Source organism: Leuresthes tenuis, unplaced genomic scaffold (assembly GCF_036924035.1).
Source record: "Leuresthes tenuis unplaced genomic scaffold, fLeuTen1.0.hap1 SCAF_18, whole genome shotgun sequence".
Classification (NCBI taxonomy): domain Eukaryota; kingdom Metazoa; phylum Chordata; class Actinopteri; order Atheriniformes; family Atherinopsidae; genus Leuresthes; species Leuresthes tenuis.
The window spans coordinates 10,426,539-10,444,460 of record NW_027325372.1 but is presented as its reverse complement, the minus strand read 5'-3'; the positions used below and the strand labels follow the sequence as shown (position 1 = coordinate 10,444,460).

General features: G+C 40.7%; 1 protein-coding gene across 4 annotated transcripts in view; it reads left to right on the top strand.

Annotated features, from left to right (window-relative positions):
- LOC140275519 (myocyte-specific enhancer factor 2D homolog) overlaps positions 1-12,665 on the top strand; it is a 30,064-nt gene extending 17,399 nt beyond the window's left edge. The window contains exons 7-13 of one of the 4 annotated variants that reach the window (XM_072371001.1): positions 85-266; positions 1,696-1,725; positions 4,190-4,319; positions 4,454-4,643; positions 5,592-5,660; positions 7,009-7,059; positions 7,560-12,665. In XM_072371001.1, the coding sequence (XP_072227102.1) occupies positions 85-266; positions 1,696-1,725; positions 4,190-4,319; positions 4,454-4,643; positions 5,592-5,660; positions 7,009-7,059; positions 7,560-7,974 (1,067 nt within the window). In that variant the 3' untranslated portion in view covers positions 7,975-12,665. The remainder of the gene's footprint in view (positions 1-84; positions 267-1,695; positions 1,726-4,189; positions 4,320-4,453; positions 4,644-5,591; positions 5,661-7,008; positions 7,060-7,559) is intronic. The other 3 variants (XM_072371002.1, XM_072371003.1, XM_072371004.1) reach the window with 3 other exon arrangements.
- Positions 12,666-17,922: the final 5,257 nt, after the last annotated feature.

Here is a 17,922-nt window from a genome sequence, read left to right as displayed (position 1 = left end):
GTAACACAACCTGCACGCTGTCTGCACTCACCTGTTTGATTTTCTTATTGATTTCCATCCATTCGCACCTCCATCTCCCTGCAGCTAACGGATACACCAGTGCCAGGGCCTCCCCAGGTCTCCTCACCGTTTCCAACGGCAACAGTCTGGGGAAAGTAGTTCCGGCAAAGTCTCCACCCCCACCTCCCAGCCCCCAGATGGTCAACAGCCGCAAGCCAGACCTCCGAGTCATCACCTCACAGGGCGGAAAGAGCCTCATGCAGATGGTGAGATCAACTGAACCGAACTTGGGTTGTCTGGGTCCGTTTAGTTATCGTTTTGATCCTTTAAAGTAAGTTTATAGAGTAGTTATTCTCATCCCAGTAACCCAGTAACCTTAGGTGGCAGTAAGTACCAGAAAGCGAAGATGCAGTTGAAACCTATTAGTGTAACTTTTCTCAGGAAAATATTCCATCTCTTTCCAGCAACTGGAATGAAAGATTACACAAAAGCAATGGGCATGTATATGGAAGTATTGAATGAAAAGATAAACAGTCTGTTAGAGGGCTGTTCGCCATCATTTTAGGGCTCCTTGTAAGAACCTTTGGGCAGATTTCTTTTCTTTTTTTTTTTTGCGCTTGAGGTCCAACATGTCAGTATTTACTCTGGCAGAGTTGGAAAAGTGTCTGAATCAGCCAACTCCCACTGACATACAGATGTGATTTCTCACAGCGTCTTGAACTAAAGAACTGAATTAGCTTATTCAGCCTTTAACCATTATAACAGATGATGGGTTCATTGTTTATAAATGATAGTATTGAGGCAATCCAAAGGGGGACCGCAAGGCTTGGTCAGGAGTTTTGAAACCCAAACAATGTTTGAAACAAACCTTTTTATAGCAAGGAGGGCACAGGTGAAGTATGGGGCAAAGCATACATCAAGCACACAAAAGGATCAAATTTAAATTTGATATAAAGATTTCAGCTGAATGAGCCACTTCAGCACATAAAGAGAGAGGATGCAGAAAAGACAATAATAGCTTTCCATCAACTTCATTATTGCTGACAATATGGAGGTCCTCAGTTTTAGTCCCTTTTCCTCAGCTTGACTTACTTAATGAAACACATTTAAAATAACATCTGTGTGTTTCTCAATCAGAAGACATTTCTAATCTTTTTTTGGAAGTGTGTATGCAAATAGCTGCAGCTCTTATACCTTTGGCTGAGGCTCAGCTCTGAAACTAAGATTTAATTCAGACTTTATAATGGGAAATGCACCTCTGTGTGCCAAGCATTTAGTTAAACTATAAGCACTAAAGGTTGATCCACACCTGAAAAACCAATCAGAATCTATCATTTTCAGTAGCCACGGTTTAAAGGTTGATCATGTGACTGTGCTGCGTTTACAGCCTGCTTCACTGTCTCCAACTACAAGTGTAAGTTTTCTCCTCATTGTTGGCTTTTTAAATGGGACTTAATGTTACATATCAACCGTGGAAACAGGGAAAGCCTCTAATGAAGATTGTGTAATGTCATTAAAAGTTCCAGAAGTGAAACAGCATTTTTAATCAGCCTGTGCAGAAATATCTCATTATTCAGGGAACAAATTAGTAACATCGCTGAACTAGCTTTAGCCTTTGTAGCTCTTATTTTATTGTTCTGTGTTTTTACCTACTTCCTCCAGAGTTGTAACCCTTTTTGTTACCACCCTTTGCAGACAGAGGATGAACTGGAATTGGTAAACGAGGTGATTTTTTTTTCCCCACATCAGTCACTCGCATGAGTCGATGGCACTCGACTGTCCACACATTATTAGCATGGATGCAGCTCTGAAGGAGTTTTATTGTTTCGTTCTTGCTCCACTGACATTTCTTGGGATTGTCTTCAGTTTGTGCTTTCCACCCAGCTGCATGTGGTTCAGGGCTCATGGGTGTGGTTTTTTTTAGCCTCAGGATCATGAAAATGTCCAATTTGGACGTCCAAATGAATCACTTTGCGATGCTTTAGATGAACTGTCTGTGAGTGATCCCTTCAGGTTTGAACCAGGTCCATTTACTTCATTGTAACATATGATGCCGCTGAAAGCATGGGTGTTTTCTCACTGGGCGTTGCGGTGCAGCGCACCGCAGAGCATGTTTCCTGTTCACTGACAACCACACACACTCATTTCCACCATCCACAAGAAGATGTGTCAATTAGAGACTTTTAAAAAAACTAACCAGAATTACATTAAAGGCATTTAACTTTGACGTTTTTTCCTCAGTTGCATTTATATTTACCCACAGAGTATTTGCATGTAATGATTTAACTAGTTTTTAGTTGCACTTTGTGTTGAAACGATTCCACAGTTAATTAATTGAGACGTTGAAGGATTAAATCAAGCACTTAGAAATGCTTCTTAGCAGAATGATCTGGTTTTATTGCCATTTAAAAGAATAAACTGCATCTCTGAGATTGAATAAAAGTCAGTTTCTATATTCATTATTGGTGAAGTTTATTGACAGTTTAACGTGAGAATAATAAGAATCCTTCAGAACGATGGTTTCAGAAAATGATTAAACTGCAGTCGACAACAACAATATGACAAAGGGGGAGCTTGTTATCTTGGAGAATTACCTATTTTTGATTTAAGAATCATTTAAATGATGTCCGCTGCTCTTTGCTGATGGCATTTGCCTTTTTCGCCCCTCTTCCACAATTCCTCTCATAGTTGACAGGCATGGTTCTCATTTTCCAGAGGATGGTGATTAATTTTCATCACTTTCACCCCGTCGCCCCTCCTCATTTCTTCAGAGGCAGATAATTGAATCTGTCTTCTCTTTGCGGTCGGTCTCCTCTCCCTCTCTGAATTTAGTGTTTTCGCAGCTCTGGCTGATTCTTTCCTCTCACACAAGAGTTATTCCAGACCAGAATTAAAGCATCTTTTGTAGCAGATCTTTTCTACATTTTTTTCCATCTGTGATATAATTCAACTTTAATTCAGTTTTCCTGATTAGCAGCACGTCTGTCACATCTGCATCGAGGAAACACTGAATATCTTTATATTTGGTGAGATGTGATTTAAGTAAAATGAGACTTTTGTCACAAAAGATTATTCTCAGGGATGATTTTACAGGAGTAACTTAACTGTTGTAATTTGCTGCAGTGACAGAGAGTTTAATCTGAAATGATCTGTTTAAACAGTTACTTGTCAATACTATATACTTATAAAACGGTAACATCGCAGTAGAATAATATGCAATTTCATGCAGATTAATGCATATTAAATATAGATGCTGCATTTTGTGTCTGTTTTTAAAAAAAAAAAATAAAAAAAAAAACACCCAAATGATAAGGCAAAAATAATCCACCGTTTGTCTTCTTAAATGTAGGGAAAAAGTGTAAAAATAATAGATATTACTCATGGTGAGTAGTTGATGCCAATAGAAGACTCATTAACGGACACTTTTCAGGTCACATTATCTTATTTACTGCCATAAATAATGCTTACTGCTTTTAAACATTTACACGTTAAGAAATCAAATCACGGAATGAACAAAATGACCTAAATAATCCAAAGTAGAACAGAAAAGCAGTCGTACAACAGGTGAGATGCAGTTGTTTACAAAATTTTAATAGCATTATAAAACTGAGAAGACCTTTCGAGTGCGTCCTCCACTGCCTATTATGAAGTTTTAGATCAAGTAATACAGATCTACAGCAAAATCCAATCAATTTTTCTGTTGCAGTGCTCCGCCCTTCCCCCACGTTCATTAAACACGTTGTTTCTCACTTAGTCAATGCAATTCAGCCACTGAGTGAAAATTCATTCCTATTATTTTATCAACCAGTCTGTGATTTTATCTTCTTTTATGGGTCTCTTGATTTCCTTCAAAGTGCTACACAGCTTCAGCATCAATTAATAGGATAATCCGATGCAGCGTTTTAAAAAAAAAAAGTCAGTTTTTCCTTTTCCACGGTTCTGAGGGATGAATAAATTGCCTTTGATGAAATTCTCCTACATGTGTCTCACTCGAGAAGAGACAGTCATTTTTGATGCATGTCTTCAAGAACGTCTGGAGACGAACTTGATGTGCGACGTCATTTTGAATCCAGCCATGTGCACATTGTCATTCCCAGCATGTCGAAATGAACGTTCCCGAAATAAGTCTCAACTTTGGCTCACATTTAGATGCCGGTATCTAATAACATGTTGCTTTCCTCTCCGGCAGAACGCCCAGCGGCTGGCAGCTGGAGCCCAGGTGGCCCAAACCCTCACCACGCCGGTGGTCTCTGTAGCCACACCCAGTCTCCTGGCACAGGGGCTGCCCTTCTCTGCCATGCCCACAGCATACAACACAGGTGAAGTAAACGAGAGCTCAGGAAGCGAAAAGATGGTTGTTTTACCATCATGTTTTTGGTAAAAATGCAACTAAATGGAACCCTGCTCAAATACTAATTTTGTTGTGACTTTTGTATCATTTGTCCTCTCTCAGAGTACCAGCTGACCAGTGCAGACATCACTGCTTTACACGCTCTGGCATCGCCTGGCGGCTTGTTGCCCACCAGCGTGTCCACATGGCAACAGCAGCAGGCTGTTTCCCAGCAACCGCTGCAACAGCAGCAGCAGCAGCAGCAAACACAACAGCAGCAACAACTTAACCTTGCATCACTCAGCAACTTGGTGTAAGTCTTGTTCTTCATTTTATCTTCAGCAATGCAGCATGCAGGATGATGGTCCTAACAGCCTCGTCTAATAGCTTTCAGTCTCCTGATGACATTTCCAATGCTGACATACTGACCTTCCCAGTTGCTTGCATGATATTCATATCATGACCTTAAATGCAAGCAATTCATATCCTCTTTTTAGTGAAAGAGTCCCTCACCAGCATCTCACCATCTCAGCCTTTTCATAACATCAGTAACAGTTTCCTCTGCCGTCGATTGAGTAAGCAGTATGAGACATTGTTGGGAGGGAAGGAGTGGTTTGTTTCCGCTGTAATATCACATGCTGATCGCAGGATCAGGTTTACTTACACCACTTAACAGCTCTGAACGACCCGTGGCTCGGTTGTGTTCCCCGTCCTGGGAGTCAGTGGCAGTATTGGTGGACTTTCACCATTACGTCATGCAGGATAACAAAGAAAAATACTCACCGCTGCCGCCAAAACCATTTCTTAGATTCTTTTTTTATATTTGATATGTCGTGTGTCAGTATAACATTTCCCAGGTCCTCACAAATTTGTTCTGGTCTTAAAACAGCATCAGGATTACACTCAGTCACTGTGAAGCTTTCCTTTGATGAAGTGAGAACTTCTGCAGGCAGTCTTAAATACTTCTGCTTATTTTGAATGTAATTAAATGTAGACATTTTCTATAAATCAGAGTATTGAGCAAATGTGATGTGATGTAAGCGTTCTAATCAAACCACAGCAGATGTTTTCCCTTTTTCTCCCTCCTTACCAGCATTAGATAAAGAACTCTGAGAAGTGTCTGTGTTGGATTAGTTGGCCCTTTTTTTTATTTATTTTAATTTTTTTAAAACATCATCGTGTATTCAGAGCTTCGAGGGTTCGGGCTGGCTTTCACATGAACACCAGATCCTTGAAGTGTGTTCTCTCCTCTCGTCCACAGCATGTGGGGTATGGACAAACAGAGCAGCGAGCTGTCTAGCCAGGTGTCCAGTCTGGCTGCCAATCTGAGGTGAACAGCCACTGCTAGTGTGTGCGTGTGTGAAATGTCATGGCCTTGTCTGTACGGTGGGGGGTTCTGCCTCTAATGCAACACTAATATTCTACGTGTTGCATTAAAGGCTTTAGATTGTTGCACTTATTTCAGACACAAGAAACATCTGGGCATATATATATATATATATATATATATATATATATATATATATATATATATATATATATATATATATATATATATATATATATATATATATATATATTTGTTGTAAACAAAAGAAGACTAGAAGAGTGTATTTAGTAAAAAGGAAACAAAAAGCCTTTTAAGGATAAAGTAATCTTTTAAAAATAAGACACATAGTTTTATCTGACTAAAATATCTGGTTTACTCCATAATTGCATGATAGTAAATGTCGCCATGTAATTTGCTTCGTCTTTATGAATTAGCATTTCAGTGTCATCGCTTTAATCTCATTAAACTTAATTCATTTTAAATGTGGCTTTGTATGCAAGTTATTCGAACAGTTGTGACATCCTCACTACATCTTTACCAACTTATGTTTACGAGGCTCTGAAGCTGACTTCTTGAGTACAGAGTGACTGATTTTTTTGTCTGAAACAGAGCCGGCAGCTCACTTTCAGCTCTGCTGTAAGGGGCAGATGATTGTGGGCCCAATAAAAACACTAAACTCGCCTAATTATCTGAGAGTCTCGCTTATCAGAAACTGCAAAATAGTGTAATGTCATACCTTAATATTGTTACAGGCTTGTCCCCTGGGATGTAGTCGTGTGCTGGACCAGTGAGTTTGCCCTCTGAACGGAGAGTAAATGCACAGTGGAGAGAAGATTAAGACTTGGAAAAAAAAAGAGCACTCAAACCACAGATTTTATGTGGCAGCTCTGAAATATAAACCAAATAAAGACGAGAGACTCAGGATTATAAAATGATGCGCATTTTTAAATAATTCAAGAACACAAGCTGCATGATTTATATGCATGTATGTTTTTCCACTTACACTCTTACAACATGGGAAGGAGGGAAAAAAGCCTTTCTGCACTGACTTTGGTAGATATTTTGGATCTTAAGGGCCACCGTACTCTCACTGTCACTGTCCTAATGAGCACATTTATGCCTGTGTAAATGCTCCACACACACTAAACAGTCTTGTCATGTCTGATTTATGGTGTGCTGCAAGCAAAAATTGTGTTTCTGATGCAAAGAATGTTGTTGCTGTCGTTTGAGGGGGAAAAAGAGAAACAGACTTTGCCTGCAATAATGTTTCACACCTTTCTCCACACATGCCTTCTAATCCACCTGTTCCCTTTGGTGTGGGCTCCAACGTTTTGTTTTCTTCCCACAGCGTTGGCTCTCCGTCCAACCTGCTCTTGGGTAGAGATGAGTGGTTGGGCCGGTACTGTATCACACTTCCTTTTTCCTGTGTGTCTGTGTGCTTTTGGCTGCCTCCTTCTAAGCATGTCCGCTGCTGTCTGCAGTCAAACAGGAAAGAGACGTATTTCCGGTTTCCGCCATGTTCTCTAACCCCAGTTTATTTTGTTTTTCATTTGTGATTTCTTCACATCATATCTGACTCACTGCAAATCACCCTGTCACACACAGACCATTTCGTGCTTCCTAAGATGTTCTGTTGGTCTTTTGGGAGCAGTTGGGGTGTTACTTCTGCTTTTAAAAGGCTCAGAAGAGATTGATATTGAATAATCAAGTGTGGCTTTTTCCTGTCGGTGCTGTGCTCTGTAATGTTGGGTTTTGTCTTGATATGAGTGGCCTTCTTTTAATCGTACGCTTTTGTCAAGTAGTCGAACAATTTATATCAATAATTTGTGTATTTTTGCTTTTCTTCTTTGTTCTACCCCTCATCTTTCTTTCATTTTCTTCCTGTGACCCTGTTCTCAGGCCGGTGACCAATATACATCAAGGCGCTATGCTAACGGTCAACACAAACTCCAGCGTGAGCATCAAGTCAGAGCCCGTCTCACCTGGCCGGGATCGCAGCACCCCCTGTCCTCCTCCTCCTTCTACCACGCCGTCCTCGACCTCGGGAGGAGCCATCCTGACCGCTCCGCCTCAGTACCCCGGCTCGCTGCTGTGTCTGGAGCCGCCGACCGGCCGCTCGCCTGCAGACAGCGTAAGCAGCAACGCCAGCTCCTTCGAAGGCAGTGATCGTGATGACACCAGTGCTGCAGGCGGTGGCGGTGGAGGCGGCGGCGGCGGCGGTGGCAGCAGCGCAGAGCTCCTCAGGGCGTCTAATGAGCCAGAACAGGAGGGAGGGAACATAAAGCGCATGAGATTGGACGCCTGGGTCACATAGAGGCACCACCTCTCTGCACCCACAGTGAAGTTCAGTGACTCTTAAACACTTAGAACACACAACCACAGTCATTGTTAGCCCCCCACCGTCCCCACCCCACTGCCATGTGACACTATCATCACACATCTGCCTCTGTCCAGAATTCTACTCCCCAGCTGCGACACCCAGACATACGAGGCTTTGCCAAAAAAAAGAAATGGAGATCCTCCGGGGATCGTGCTCTGAGTGAGGGGAGTGTGGCTTGCAGCTCAGCTGGATTTACGTCCTGGGTAGGCCCTTGAATAGAGGGACAGTAGATTTTTAAAGCCTTCTTGCTTGAATGGACCTCTGTATTGTGATTTTTCTTTTGGTAGGAATGAGGTGTTCAACCTTTTTATTTTTGCAATCCGATGAAACCATTTCTTTCACGTGGTTTCTGCATCCTATTCTCGTATTTACATGGAGCTCTTACATTGTTCCCAATGTGATTGGTGGCTCGTCGACCTTATGGGACACCTGCTGCATGACTCGCCACTTTTCTCTCTACAACCCAAACGTCATTCAGATCGTGTGCTGTCCATTCTTCCCCTAAGTCACTTCCAAACTGCACTAATGGAAATAACTTGACCTGGATGAGTTTGAGGACTGAGCAGCTGCCTGGCACTGATGAGACAAAGAGTCTTTCTAGGTATGACTAGTGCTGCCACCGTCACGACCTCATGCATCCAGGCTGGCCCGGGTCCTCAGGTGGCACTCTGCGGCCGTGGAGTCGAGCACCGTGCCAATCTTCAACATTTAGAAAAATAAAATGCCAAATGCCTCTCGCACACACGGTGCAGGGACACTGACACACAATCAGTCGCACTGACATGGAAATACTGCAAAGTAGAAAGTGACTTCAGGCTGCGTGTCGGCCGTCACCTTGTTCACCGGCTGGGTGCTCCTCCCGGCCTCTCACCTCATCGTTTCTGGAAATTGGAGGGAAATCGTTGCAACAGAAATCCAGCCCGTCGCTCACCTCATCACCAGGAAGTAGATGCCATCCAGTTAAATGCATAGGAAGTTTTCTGAGCTTCCTCTCTTTTTGTCTTTTTGTTTTTTAAATAGGGAAGTATTCGGTTCTTTCAGTCCAAGTGTTCTTCATCTGTTGGCATTTTAAAAATCAGTTTTGAAGGTCCGTTAGTCGTCCAGAAGTAAAAATTCTGCCCTTGTATAAAAATCACTCCTTATACAAAAGCTTTGATGTCCTATTCAGCTCTATATCTCCCCCTTTAGCTCTTTGCCGTGTTTCAAAAAGTGAAAGGAAAAGACATTTTCTATATTTCTACCGCTTCAAGTTGGCGACAAAGTTAAATAGCTTTTCAGCTTCAACGACGTGTATGTACATATGAATATATTTGCATAGACTTTGCTAGGTATCCCTAAAAACAAGCAATGTGTTAATTCTCAGTGGATCTGTTTGCATATATGAGTGTGAATTTGATATGTTTCGAGCTACGGTGCAGGAGTCCCGCCGCACTCTGTAGGTGCTGGCGGATCGGACTCCTTTCAGTAATCCTATTTTATTCTAGTGTTGATGGTGTGCGCACTTTGTCTCACTCACAGAGGCCTGCTTGGTTGTGGTGTCATCATATTCTCTTGCCACACTTTTTTAAAACCCCACAATTGAAGGTAAATTGTACACGGTGATGTAAACTCGTTATTATGAATATTATGACTATTATTATTATTAGGACACTGCCATTCACTCACAGTGTAGTTATATAGAGATGAAATACACTTTGAATTGAGTGTCGTGTAAAATCTTCTCCACCTTAAGCAGACACAGATAATGCCCGTTGTCACTCTTTGAAATGAAGTCCGTAATTTGACTTCAAAGTTTGTTTAATTGTATCTTTTCCTGAGCAAATTACTTTTGTCTGAACCATTTTACGTTGGTGTACTAGTTTGTGACCCCAGGTTCTTCTCTTTTTTCTTTTTTTTTCCCCTTGAGACGACGCTCAGAGCGCAGACTAGTGTGGCAGCTCCCGCTTGAGGAAATCTCTTTAAACAACTCTACACTTTTGAGTCGGTGTAGTCGAGACGGCTGCTTAATTTAGAGGTGCAGCCAGAAGCAGCCTCGACTTTGACACTGTGGGTTTGAGCATCCAGAAGGAGCCTCGAGCTTTTGTCAGGAGACTGACACGTTTTAATGGCAGCGCTGTTTGACATGATCAAATGGAGGTGGGAGACGTTTCACTCCAAGTTCGTCTTCTTTCAGTTAGCCGTGCGAAATGATTCGACGTCCAACAAACTCATGTTGGAGGAAGTATGACCCTTAAACGAGTTGTCGCAATATGAGAAGCTTGTTTGCTTTCTTATCCAGAGGTGGATATTACTCGTATTTGTGTGGTGAATGTGAAGCTTTAGACGGCATGCGGTTACCTTTGGAGGAAACGCCTCATTCTGTTCTGTTCAGGGCCGCAGCACTTAGCAGCGCTGAGGCTGGGAAATTAAACTCACTTTCAAATAGGAATTGATAAGAAAACTCTTCTAATAAACTCCTGAGCCGACCCATTGGAGAGAGTTCTAAAGATTCACATAATGTGTCAGATTTTCTGTAGAGATGCCGTCGTCCTTATTGGTGAATTCTTTGGCAATCTGAAATCGATTGGTGTCGTTGAACCTTTACAGAAGAAGGACAAAGGCTCAAGTTTTCATCTGCCACTTCAGAGCCCATTCAGACTCGGTTTGACTTCTAAAACCTCAGAACACTTAAAACTGTCCCCTAAAACTTTTTATTTCTCAACCTCTGAAGAAACTAGAAGCGCTTTTTCTTGTAAATCTCTGCCCTCATATTTATCAATATTCTTTGAAAATTGAAATAGTGCATCTGGAAAAATTTGGGGCAGCTTGAAAGGCTAAAATAAAGTATGTTAGCAAAGATCAGAACGAGTTAACGGATGTTAGTATTTGCACTTTTATGCCCTCAGTTTTCACCATATGTATTTGTGTTGGGTTTTTTGGTATAAAAGACATTTACAGTTTGAATTTCCAACAGTGATCTCTGCTTAACGACAGGAAGAACAAGAAAACCACAATGAAAATCCAATAATGACGCACTTAGGACTAATGGAGCTCATTTAAAAGAATCTCACAACTGTTTCTATGTGACTGATCAGTGACTTTGATGGAAACTTGTTGCTTAACAGAATATGTTCATTGGGCTCGTCTGCTCTCGGTTTGAGTGAATAAATCCGAGTCATATTCAAACGGAAAAAAAAGCGGCTTTGTAACTTTATTCATTTTGTATGTGTTGCGATTTCCTTATTTTTCCTTTTCAGAGACGAAAGCAATCGATGGTGTGATCAGACACGGGTTAGATATTAGCCGATTCACTTAAGGGGTCGTCTTGTTTGGAAAAGGCAAAAAGCGAGGTAGAGGAAGCCATCTTCACATGGTAAATGCTCTTTTTGATGCTTCAGGTTTGAATGATTTAAATGCGCCCTGCAGCTTTAGAGTTTGCGGTGCTCGGGTTTTGTTGCTCTGGACAGAGCTGCTCTTTGGCCGTTTCTCCAGGTTTCCGGTTTCAATGCTAAACCAATCTAATCTGCCTCAGTTTTTTAGTTTTTTTTAAAAAAATATTTATTGTTCACACTCGAGCGAACTTCTCAGCAAGAAAAGGAAAACTGGCATCAGTCCACAGACGGAGGGAAGGATTTCAACGCCATTGTTTTTTGTTGGTTTTTTTTTTTCTCCCTTTACAAAGCTTAAGTTTCCATGGCAACGCTTTTTGTGGGCGCTGATGGTCGACTGAAATGTGACACCACACCGATTAGCTTTGTCCATGTACAAAAAGATTCTCTGTCCAATCTAGCCGTGTAGTCATGAGACAATCTATATGAGCAACATGAGAAAGCCTGCACCCTGTTACTTGTTGTGTACAATGTTTTTTAGATTCTCACTATTTTTGGATTCATTTGTGCTGGTGACAGTTCCATTGTCTATTATTATAATGATGATATTATTATGGAGCTTCTTATTTTATTGCTATTTTTTTGTGTAGGATAGCCAACTGCTTTTATTTCCTCTCTTCTTTTTATCTTCTTTATCATAAACATACAGTGCTGGTTTCCTTTTTCTTTTTTTTTTTCTTTTAAAAACAACTTGCTGACAATTGCACGATCAGATCTTGTGGTATTAGCAAACGCAACGAAGGACATACAAGTTAAATGCTGCAATTTTAATTAAGATATAGAATATATTTATAGAAAAAAAACTAAAAAACAGGGAAACAACTGAAATTGGTAAAAATCGTGAAATTTGAACCGCAAATGCATGGGATACAGGTAACAACGAGGCTTACGTTACGTACCGTAATGATAAGGACGTGCGTCACAAACGTGGGTTTTAAAACGGCTCAGAATAATGTAGCATATGAAATACTAAAGATGAAATTTATAGCTAATATATTGTGTCGAGCTGGTCTGCTTTGGGTTTTATTGTAAAGGAAAAAAAAGAATCTTTTTGTTTGTTTTCTTTTTGAGAATGATATACAATTTGTGTATATTTTCATATACAAAGTATGCACTGATATGTTATTGAAATTCTATACCGCTTTTACAAAAAAAGTGTTTGTTGTACCAAAGTATCCAAGTCCCTTGAAACCTTATCCTTTTTGCGTATGTTTTACCGTATTTTATATATTAAATAGACAAACTGAGTGAAATGAATCTGAATCTGTGGTTTGTTTTCTGGTTAGAGTGACGCTCTTCGTCCTCGGCTCATTGTCACAGCGACACGTGGAGCGCCGCGCAGCTTCATTTCACGCTTCCGGTGACAACTTCGGCGGCTTAATTCAATTTTTTGGATGAAAGCAGCAACGACGGCTGAAATAAAAAGCTGTGAAAACTGCTGAAAAATAGATGATAATAGTCACTCCCTTTCATTCAAGAGTGATCAGAAATGGTTCTGAACTCATTTCAGAAGGGATCGCTTTTACATTTTTAATCATATTTTGAAGTTTTTAAATGAAAATGGGTCCGAAGAAACGGGATAGTGGACTATTTTGTATCTGAAAATGCTGATGTTGAGAAAGATTGGCACCCTTTAATATTATTGATAAATTATTACTATTTATTGACCTCATTTTCAAAATAATTGATTGGATTTTCATTTGTAATATTTCATTGAATTTACTAAACTATCATGAGAAGTAACTCGAATATCGAGCTGAGATGTAAAGCAGGGGAAAGTACATAGAGAAAAAGATCTTTTTATGTTAAAGATGTATATACATTTCTTTTCTCGTTGCCAACAGGTGATTTAAAGCCGGCCAAAGTGTGTTTTTAGGTCCTTTTTCTTTCATTGCTTATCTGCATCGTACCTTCAGTGTTTAACACAGAAACTGGGCTCTGTGTTGTACTTCTGTGTTATAAGAGTGTTGCAGGTGAAATCGGAGGACGAAACGCAGAGCAGGAGGTTTTAGGTTGACGCTCCAAACTTGTTTGTTTGAAATTTGCCATCCGAGAGCAGCTTTTGTTGAAGTGTAGTGGGATGGAATTCTCACTCAGGTCACAACAGGCCGATGGGTGTCTGTGCACACCATCAGTGCGGGTACATTTTGGTAGGAGCGTCTAAACGTTAGTCTCTAATCCAATTAAGGCACATTTTGTGTCCCTCCAACAACTTCTGGAACTGTATTTTGACTTGCGCGTGAAATAGAAATGACAGCAGAAGTTAATCAGTCTATAGAAGCACCGATAGGATTTATAGTATAACTGATTTTCTGACATTTTAACCAGTAACATTATTTGGCATCAACTGCTGGCCATACCAAGAAAAGAGAGGCCGCCTCTGAGTTACATGAGTAACTGTGTTATAGTCATGGAGAATGAGCACAAATATTTTCATCATTACATCATTGTAGCAGCTCTGAACTTCAGCATTTCAGTGGTGACTTGTGTAGATGATTTCTGTGACAAGCCAAGCGACTGCTGCGAGTGGGGAAAAAAATGAGCAGCCTATTGATTGGTATATTTCTGACACGCTCAGTCCCCTGGTGTGTTTCAGTAAGGTCTGTGTCAGCACAGGGTCCCTGAAACTGAGTGGTTAAATGTCAACGTGCGAGGAGCACTAAGCCACAGCAAGGAAACAAACAGCGCTGCTCAAACTGGGGGTTGACTGCTGTGAGTTGCATGAAGAGAGTACAAAGGGAGGAGGGCTGAGCTATAGTAACAGAATAAACAAATATGATTAATGTGGGAAAATGAGTAATCGAGTATTTCCTGGCGCTGTTTAACGGCCTGAAGTTGTTTTGTTCAACTTTCTTCCCCCATACTGTTTCTGATAGGAAAACAAGTTATATTTGTTTCTATGGGGTGAAGGACTTTTTACAGAGCCTCGTATTCGCAGTGTTGGTGTAATAACGGCGTTATTAACGGCATTATTTTTTTCAGTAACGAGTAATCTAATGAATTACTTTTCCCACCGTTGCAACGTTACTGTGAAGAATGTGAAGTGGCGCGTTACTACTGAATGGAGTGTGAGGTTTTGGCCACACATCGGCTGCCTGGAGAGAGAGCAGGATGGGGACGATGATTGGCTGGGTGGGCGGATCACGCCCTGCTCGCGCTGTCTCACTGCAGCTCTGACTGCCAAACACAACAAGACAGCGACAATGGCGACGAGCCAGGGGAATTCAAAGGTAGCGTCCTCAAACTGGAAGTACTACTTGTCGTTAATTTTAATTAAAGGCAATAATGTTTATGTAACATGCACGCTATGCCCAGGAAAAATGACTTTATCCACGTCTGCCTCAAGCAACTCGACTCTTATGAAGCACCTCACATCAACACATGCTAACATGACACTTGTTGCTGCTGCTGCTGCTAACCCAAGAACAAGCCCGAATGCAGCCAGCGAGGGAGATGGAGCCACTCTGTTAAAACAAGCAATGCTCGATTATTCGCGTCAGCAACAGGTTAATAGCGTTTAGAACATGAAAAATAACCTCACAGTTACCTCGTTGCTGAGTAACTAATTACTCTTACAATGAGGTAACTGATTTACTAACTCAATTACTTTTTGGAAGAAGTAAGTTGTAACTGTAACTGATTACTTAAGGTAGGATGACCAGCACTGCGCATTAGTGAACCTAAGTTTCAACTTGGATCTAGGGATGTGAAATCGGCCCTGTCTTCAGATCATTCGATCGTGGCCACTGTCGGCGATCCAATCGCCTGAGAGCGCTGGCGCCGACATGGCCGACAGCAATTTAGTGCCAAAAAGAAATGCTAACTCGGCTATTTTGGCATATTTCAGTTTTTTTTTCCCCGGATGTCAACGTTGAGCCTAAAGACGTAACGCAACCGATTTGCACACTATGCAAAAAAATGTGTGGCTGTGAAGGATAAGCAGACAGCAAATTTATTTGGGCACATAAGAGTTCATCACCCCTCCGAGGCCACAAAAATACCCCAAACCACCGCTGCGAGATCAGGTGCTGCGGCCGGATTAAGCACAAATGCATCTTGGCAGCCCACTATATCGGCTTATTATTAACATTTTATGGCATTAAATTAATTCAAGATCGCCTTAAAGATCGCCATTTGAAAAAATATCACAATCCTCAATTTTAAAGCTTCATTTCTGTGTGTTGCTCTTTAAAGACGGGTTGCTTTTTCTGGCTCTGAACTTGATGTTGTTGAAACTTGTCTCATGTTCATAACTCACCTCATGAACTCTGGATGTATTTTCCCCAATCTAGTCTCTCTGCCCTGGATAGAGAATCAGTGAGGGGGAAAACACATACCCCTCCGAGTCATTTAAATCTGAATCATCAGCCGCTGCACCCTGTTCGGCATCATGTTTCATAAAGCTTTATTGAACTCACTCAAGGGAGGCCCGAAGTATTGATCGTATCTGCTTTACTCATCATTCGAAGACTGCAATATATATTTATATCCTTCAACAGAGAGAAAAGATTCCACAAAAATAGCCCCGCAGTTTATGCTGCTGTAAACAAAGAAAAGCCTTTGATCAATAAAACAAAGATGCATTCAACTGCAGTTCCACTTACAGCAGCAGGAACTCACAGAAACAACTCGATGCCAACTATTCAAGCTTTCATACAAACAAATTTAATTATTGTAGCTTTATTTTTTCTTCTTTTCACGCTTAACTGAAAATTAGAATAAATAATACTGAAGAAACAACTCATTTGTCACAAGTTTGATTTCATGCTCAAGTCAATAATAAGGAAAAAAAGATTTTAAAAATAATCTGTTTCACAGGAATCTTTGGGATAATATTGTAGTAAAAAAAATACAATTACTGGGTTTTCTCAACCAAAATTAGACTTTTAAAATGCATGTAAACATCTTAGTCTGACTAGCTTAAATTGTAGCTTTCAAAACTGGACCAAGCAGCTGGAATTGAATCCCTCTTGCATGTATCAACTCAAGTAGACTCAAACAGACCTCGGTGATCCGCACATGCTCCAAAGTTCCATCTTTAAAAAAAAACAAAAAAAACTAAGCATAAATGTACATTAATACAGCTGAATTCCTAATAAATAGGATTTTTTTTCTGTTTCTTCTCTTCACATCAGAAACTGTGACATTTGTAGACGGTCGCTTTGCTCTAATAAAATCCTGATTGAATAACTGCTTCATCATCTCACAAAATCCCTATTGAACTGACTTCAACACGACATCTGTGGATTTGGCTGTACGATGAGCCCCTACAGAGAAAGTTAGAAGCAGCAGAATGCTTCACTGTTTCCCCACATGGTCCACAGTGCCAGAGCAATGAACACACATCAGTAATTTAACTTAATTCTGCGCTTGTGCATATAAAGTGGAACAAGGACCTTATTCCAGTTACATGGACAGCTTGAGCTGTTCCCAAAGGTTGACTCAACTCTTCATGTAACCTCACACACTGAACTACTTTGAAGAACTGTTAAAGGAGAGCAACATCTGAAACGTCGTCTTTCCTGCCTCCTCGGTTTTCTGAACATGATCTCATAAATCTGAGAAAACTATCTGCTAATCAGGACTAGGAATGCAGGCGTATATCAGGATCTCAATTGCAGCACTCGTGGAAACGGTTCTCAGCTCTCCTGGGAATCATCTGGTTTTAAGGATTTCCTCAGTATCAAAGTAATTCGGAGAAACTTGTCGATAGATCCAATTTTATCCAGTAAAACAACTCTTTGAAGGTGAAATGGCAGACTGCATCTTCCACGATATAAACATGTTGCTGCCCACAGTTTGACTCACTGTATCCAAGGCAACACTATACTTAATCTTTCTTGTGCAAGCTTAAATCTGATCACCCAAATGAAGACTTATTGTGGCATGTCTCCAAGGTGATTAATAACCTGTAATAAATGTACACACACACACACACACAACCTCTGCTCGATTCCTGACTGACCTTTACTGCACATTATGTGACAACTCATTTACTTCAACACTGCTCAAAATAAAAAGGCGTAAAAACAAGCTAATATCACAGCATGTTGGCTGCAAGCTTTTTAACTGCAACACAAAGGTCCCAAACCCAGATTCAGGCCACATTATTTCACTTTCTTCTTTTGACTCGAGCATTAAAATCCAAAGTGCAACAAACAAGTAGTCATCGGCTATTTTTTAACCATTTTCCAGTGTTTGCATTGGATATAAAAACAAATCAATGGATTCAACATTAAAAGTTTGAATTGGGTATTAATATCTGAAAGAGCTCAGGTTTCATGTGTTACTCTTCTCTTTACTGGCTGCATGGGCTCACTGAAGCTCTCCCGCCTCAAAGCCTGTACTCAAAGTTAAAGAGTGTTTAATGGAAGATAAATGGCACAAAAGAACATGCAGGTAAGATTTTTTTTATTTATTTAGACCTCGTAAACTGTCAGACATTTTAAACTTTGACTTCTGTGCTGCTTTCTACAGCTTCTGCTTCACTCACAGCATGGTTCATATACTTTAC